Source organism: Mustelus asterias, chromosome 15 (genome assembly GCF_964213995.1).
Source record: "Mustelus asterias chromosome 15, sMusAst1.hap1.1, whole genome shotgun sequence".
Classification (NCBI taxonomy): domain Eukaryota; kingdom Metazoa; phylum Chordata; class Chondrichthyes; order Carcharhiniformes; family Triakidae; genus Mustelus; species Mustelus asterias.
This window is the reverse complement of record NC_135815.1, coordinates 21,659,073-21,665,821: the sequence shown is the minus strand read 5'-3', so window position 1 is coordinate 21,665,821 and position 6,749 is coordinate 21,659,073. Positions and strand designations below refer to the sequence as shown.

The 6,749-nt window shown below is 47.1% G+C and overlaps 1 protein-coding gene across 1 annotated transcript; it reads right to left on the bottom strand.

Annotated features, from left to right (window-relative positions):
• Positions 1-749: 749 nt before the first annotated feature.
• LOC144504388 (ankyrin repeat domain-containing protein 9) lies at positions 750-1,625 on the bottom strand. The gene has a single exon (XM_078229614.1). It carries the CDS (start codon positions 1,623-1,625, stop codon positions 750-752), a length of 876 nt encoding a protein of 291 aa, XP_078085740.1.
• Between the last annotated feature and the right edge of the window lie 5,124 nt (positions 1,626-6,749).

Below are 6,749 nucleotides of genomic sequence, written 5' to 3'. Positions count from 1 at the left end.
GTGCTTAGTTAATTGACCCATGGGTCTATGTTCAGGGATTCTCACTGTGCACATGCTCCTACTATGCTCCCTGACTATGCTAGATTTTTCACGCAAGCGTACGCTTTTACAGCAGGATGTGTCAGGGGACTGATTCAAGGTTATACCTGCATATCCAATATTGAATCTTAAAAAAACTGAGATGGTTGCCTTTCAATATCCTTCTTTCCAACCCCTCCACCCCCTAGCACACACCATGTTAAAATCACCTTGTGTTAAATATCATTCTCTGCCAAATTTAAACACCCATTCTTTGTCCATTAAAAGCATCAACTCACAGCCGATGAGATTTCAGAATTCACTCACAGAAATCTATAGCTTTGCAGCCGGCTACAGCACTGAATCTGTCGTGCAGTTCGTTAAAATAAGAGTTGCAATTTTCTTCTGGGACTGAATTCAGGCAATTTGTTGTCTAAGCAGCCGAATATAAGCAAGGCTTGCAGTTATGTTTTGCATTTTCTGCACAAAGTTTAAAACAGAGATAGTGCGGTTATCTGTCAGCTAACTTTGCAATGGTCCAGACTTGCAATGTATTTAAAACCATGGGGAATGGCCCAAGCTATAAAATCTATCAAAAAAGTATTACAACGCCATGCATTCAGTTTGGTTTTTGTAAAGAGGATTACTTTGTATTTGATGCAACAGCATGCTCCGGCAGCAACAAATCATTTTTAAAAATTGCCCTTTCATTGGAAGAATTTGGGGGAATGTTACAGAATGTCCACACAGCGGAATGTCGATATTCCTAAGGGCAAGGGCTTTAAGGACTGCGGTATGGGCAACTCCTTGATGCTGGCTGGGAATCTTGAGGGTGGTAGGCATTTTAAGATGCCCCGCATGGAGATGAGGAATAAGGTGGCGGGGGCTTTCCCGCAGAGATAGTTGTACTTCTCTTCCCCCAGGAGGCCGTGCCATTCACCGGGGTTGTCTTCCAGCGCCCTCTTCATTTTAAACTGCAGCTTGGACATGAAGAGCAGCAGCTGGTCGATGCAGAGCTTCTTGGACTCGGCGTTGATCTTGGAGACCCGCAGTTGCTCCAGGATGACATCCAGAGGGGTCAGCCCCTTGCTGTCCACGATCCTGGGGGATGCCCCGCTGCCCAGCAGCATGAGCACCGTCTCGGCTCGCAGCAGCTCGCAGGCCAGGTGCAGGGGAGTCTTGCCGTCCTCGATGTGGAAGCAGCCCTTGCGGTTGATGTACGAAGCGAAGCCGGGCAGGCGGCTGGTGATCTTCAGGATCAGGCCCAGGATGTCCTTGCGGTCGTAGCGGACGGCCATGGCCAAGTGAGGGGCCGAGGAAGGGCAGCAGCAGAAGCGGTCGCCGGGCACCTCCAGCGCCTCGCCCGGGTAGTGGGACAGCAGGTACTGGGCGTAGGGCAGGTGGTTGTGGACCACCGCGTACAGCAGGGCCTCCGAGGGCGAGTAGGTGCGCAGGCTGGTGTTCTCCTCCCAGTAGAATGACTCCATGGTCCTCATGTCCTCCAGCATCCACACGGGCTTGCGGTCCCTCACTGCTTGGTAAAACATATACGATAGGAATTTACATTGTCTCTGGCCGTATTGGTTACAGGGTGAGTTGCTGCACATCTTAGAGGGGGGGAAGAAGCCAACTAAAACGGTCCACTAAAAAAAAAATCAGAGAATGTCTCTCAATTCCTCCCCCTCCCCTTCTTTCTCTTCCTCTTGTTGTCTCCTTGCCTTAAGATCTGGATTTCAATCCCACTGCCAAACCTGCCCTGTGCATTTTCATCGCCTTGTTTATTTTTGCCTCTATTTTTATGTCTTGGCCAGCGAGGTTGGCTTCAGAAAAGCCCTCTCCTGTCTCTCCCTTGCTGGTTTGAACCCTGGAGTACTCGACTAGCAAACCAAGCCCTGCTGGTTGATTCAGAGAGACGCATTGGAGTTGGAGGGAGGGATGGGGAGGCTCAAGGCGAGGTGGAAGCAATAGATGGATTGGGTGGAGTGTTAGAGGGGGGGTCACTGCGGGTGGCTGGAGGCAGGGGAAGAGAAGGTGGAGGAGAGGAGGAGGTTTCTTCAGCGAGCACCGCTCCCGGCTCAGCGTCCGTGCTGGGGCCCCTCGGTGGTCCGCAACGCCGGCCAGCCGCTCTCTCTCCTCCGCCTCTGCGACCTCTCCGCTTCGCCGTGCCAGCCCGGCGCGGCCAGGCTGAGGGTGCACGCCACGCCCTGGCGGCTGAGCAGGCAGGAAGGGCAGAAATAGAGAGACAAGGGCAGGTGAAAGTGGCACCGTATAGCCGGCACACAATGAGAAAGCATAATGCAGAAAACGAAAATGAAGTGGGATCAGCAGTGAGGAAGAAAAGTAAAGAACAAAATAATAAAATAAAAGAGGGAGAAAGAGAAAGAGGGGGTAAACCAAAGGAAATTAAATGAATGTTAAAATGCAGAGACAGGTTGTACAGATAGATACAGGAGAGGGGCGGGTAATTATTAAAGGGAAATGGTCTCTGAAGCTAAACCATGAATGAAGTGATGTAACAAATGGAGGTGACACGGCGGTGCAGGTCCCAGTGTAAAGCAGACTGGGGGGCTGGTGCTAGACTGAGACACACACACACCTCTGAAAATCATCTTGGCTGCTGCTGTACACTGCCACATACCATAGCAGCTCAAACCCCACTCAACATGCCAACATGTCCTGTGAGTTTGACCACCCCCCACCACCCCCGGCCCCTTTGCTTTCGAAGCGGCAAAGGACAGCCATGGCATCACCAACTCTGGAAATTGGGCGAGTTGCTGGAATCTGAAACAAAAACAGAAAGATGCTGGAGAATCTCAGCTCCACAGATGCTAAGATAAATGCAAAATACTGCGGATGCTCCACAGATACTGTCAGACCTGCTGAGATTCTCCAGCATTTTTCTGTACTAGTTAGACCTTGGCTGGAGTATTGTGTACAGTTCTGGGTGCTGCACTTTTGAAAGGATGTGAAGGCACAAAAAGCACAAAGAAGTTCATGAGAACGGTTCTTGGGAATGAGGAACTTCAGTTATGAAGATGAAAGGGTGAAGTTAAATTATTTTCCTTTAAAGAGAAAAGGCTTGAGAGGAGATTTGACAGGTATTCACTGTCATGGGTAACCTGGACAGGATAAGGGGGCAGGATAGGGAGAAACTGTTCTTATTCCTGAAAGGATCATGAGAACAAGAGGGCACAGACTTGCAGTCCAAAGATGTATAGGTTAGGTGGATTGGCCATGCTAAATTGTCCCTTAGCGTCCAAAGATGTGCAGGTTAGGGGGAATTGGCCCTGGTAAATGCATGGGGTTATAGGGATAGGGCGGAGGGGAGCACCTGGGTGGGAGACTGTTGGATAGTCAGTGCAGACACAGTGGGCTGAAAGGCCTCCTTCTGTGCTCTAGGGATTTGATGGTTAATTGGCAAAAGAAGCAAAAGTGATTTGAGAAAAAAACTATTTTCATGCATTGAGCGGGTAAGGTCTGGTCTGAGAATGTGGTGGAGGCAGGTTCCATCAGACCATTCAAGAGGGCATTAGCCTGTTAATTTAAAAGGAAGCAATGTGTTGGGATATGGAGAGAAGGTGGGAGAATGGCAATAAGTGCTCATTTGGAGAGGCAGTGCAGGCACAACGGATCAAATGGCTTCTGTCAGCATTGTAATAACTCAGTGATTGAAGTTACATTGAGCAAAAACGTTTCCTACATCTTTCACATCGAGTTTTAACAGATCAGGCTGGATAACCTGGCCCTGTCCATAAAACTGACCAAAGGCCCAGATTATATGGCCAGTTTACACCAAATTACACCCAGTCAAATAGTCTGCTCAAATCAAACCTGTTTATACCCAATAAAATCTGAACATCCTGAGATTTCAGCTCTCTTTTTCAGACCAGGAGATGGGGAGTGTTCTGAGTTTTTCAGCCTTTTCTTTGTCCATGATGACTAACGTGTGTAGGTAGCTGTTGCACAATACACTGAATTTGACATAGTCTTGTTCTACTTAATTAAAGACACAAGCTGCGAGATCTTAAAAATTTTTTTAAAAATTTTAAATTATAAAGAATGCAATCAACTTACAGTAATAAATGGCTCAGTGTTGTTTTAAAATACGCATTTAGTTCATTAAAATCAGATTGTTCACAGGTGGTGGGATGTATACTTATGAAAATACATTTTTTGTGCAAAACCCATTTTGAACTGTAAAACTGTACTGGGTTACCACTCAAACAGATGAAAGCAATATCTTATAATGCAAGAAATCAGTTATATTCTATTATGATACCTGATCACACTGGTCCATGGCAAATTATATGCTTCATTATGGAGATAAGCTCAGATGGAACCTTGGAAAGCCAGCAGTGTGTACTCATTGCACCCAAAGTAGATGTTCTACCACTTATTTTGGAAGATGTGGCCCAGAGTTTTATCCTCAGCCCCTGCTGGCTCTTCCAATTTTAAAAAATTATTCGTGGGACATGGGCAACGCTGGCTGGCCAGCATTTATTGCCCATCCCTGGTTGCCCGAGGCCAGTTTAGAGTCAACCACATTGCTGTGGCTCTGGAGTCACATGTAGGCCAGACTAGGTAAGGATGGCAGATTTCATAGAATCCCTACAATGCAGAAGGAGGCCATTCGGCCCATTGAATCTACATCGATCACAATCCCCCCCCGCAAGACCCTATTCTCGTAACCTCTCATATTTACCCTGCTAATCCCTCTGACAATAGGGTTAATTTAGCATGGCCAATCAACCCGAACCTGCACATCTTTGGAGTGTGGGAGGAAACTTGGGCAAACCCACGCAGACTCAGGGAGAATGTGCAAACTCCACACAGACAGTGACCCGAGGGCAGATTTGAACGCGGGTCCCTAGCACGATGAGGCAACAGTGCTAACCACTGCACCCTCGTTTCTTCCCTAAAGGACGTTAGTGAACTAGATGGGTTTTTTCTGACAATTGACAATAGTTTCATTGTCATCATTAGACTTCAAATTCCAGGTATTTTTCATGAATTTCAAATTCCACCAGCTGCCGTGGCGGGATTTGAACCTGGGTCGCCAGAACATTAGCTGAGCTTCTGGATGAATAATCTATTGATAATACCACGGCTCCCCAGCAATTCCTAGTTGCAATTCTACCTGTGTGGTCCCAATTCAACTGTACATTTTTGGACTCTCATTCTTTTGTACCCAAGGCTTGACTTACAAATGCACATTCCTGATGATTGAGGTGGCTTGTTTGGCCTTCAGTTCTTTGCACTTCTATTTTGATGCTGCTTCACATTTTTTTTCACCTGGTAATGAGGGACCACAAGTCTGCAGGTGCCTCAAGACCAGAAGAGATTTTTCTCAATCCCCCGTATCTAATAGCTCCAGTCATCCAATCTTCAGAGTAGAGTGTTCCAGATCTGATTTACTGAAAAGATGTTCTTATCTCTACATTCATTGTTTTGTGGGAAATTCCTAATATTAGGTCACAGAATCTCTACAAGAATTGCTCCTGAATTTTCCTTTGTCATTTGGAGTTCTCTCTAAATGGGAGGATTTCCTATGCTTGGTATGTTGCCAATATTGAATAGGGGAGCTCCAACGTACTGATATACATCAGGCCAGAGCTACCTAAGTCTATCTTGTGCCCAGTACATTCACAGCCTATGTGCAAGGTTACATTAGGTGAACAGGTTACATAAACTATGTTTGTATTGCTTTGAATTTATAAGGTTGAGGTGTTTAAAGGAGTTGAGATGGTAGACAGAGAGAAACCATTTAATTTCCTCTGGTGGGCAGCACGGTGGCACAGCGGTTATCACTGCTGCCTCACAGTGTCAGGGACCCGGGTTCAATTCCAGCCTCAGGTGGACTGCCTGTGTGGAGTTTGCACGTTCCTCCCATGTCTGCGTGGGTTTCCTCTAGTTGCTCTGTTTTCCTCCCACAGTCCAAAGATGTGTGGGTTACATTGATTGGCCATGATGAATTGACCCATGTGTCGGGGGAATAGCAGGGTAAATACATGGGGTTACGCGGATAGAGCATGGATGGGATTGTTGTCGCCGCAGGCTTGATGGGCCAAATACTCTCCTTCTGCACTGTAGGGATTCTATGATTGGGGGAGGGGGTATCTAAAACAAGAGTCATAAGTTTAAAATCAGTGTCAGGCCATTCAGAGGTAACAAGTAGCACCTTACACAATGGGTGCTGGCAATCAGGAGCTTTGGATGGGAATTTATGGACCTGTTTCAGTGGGGGAGGGGCTGTAAAATGCAGCGAGCTGCTGAAAAGTCCATTGATTTTGGCAGGACTGGAAAATCCCACTGGTGGAAACGTTTGTAAAATTCCACCCTTTGTCTTCCAAATACATGAGGTTAAATCATAGAATCCCTATAGTGCAGAAGGAGGCCATTTGGCCCATCAAACCTGCACCAACAACAATCCCACCCAGGTCCTATCCCCCATATATTTACCCTTTAGTCCCCCTGACACTAAGGGGCAATTTATCATGGCCAATCAACCTAACCTGCACATCTTTGGAGTGTGGGAGGAAACCCACACAGGCACGGGCAGAACATGCAAAACCCACACAGACAGTGACCCAAGCCGGGAATTGAACCCGGGCCCCTGGCGCTGTGAGGTAGCAGTGTTAACCACTGTGCCACCATGCCGTCCATCAATTGAAAGCTACAGAAGTGAGACTGGTAGATTGCTGCTGGGGCAAAAGCATTAACGGTTAGGAAAC

Excerpts from the sequence above, each read along its gene's own strand:
- LOC144504388 (XM_078229614.1), bottom strand. The coding sequence starts at position 1,625 with ATGTGCAGCAACTCACCCTGTAACCAATACGGCCAGAGACAATGTAAA.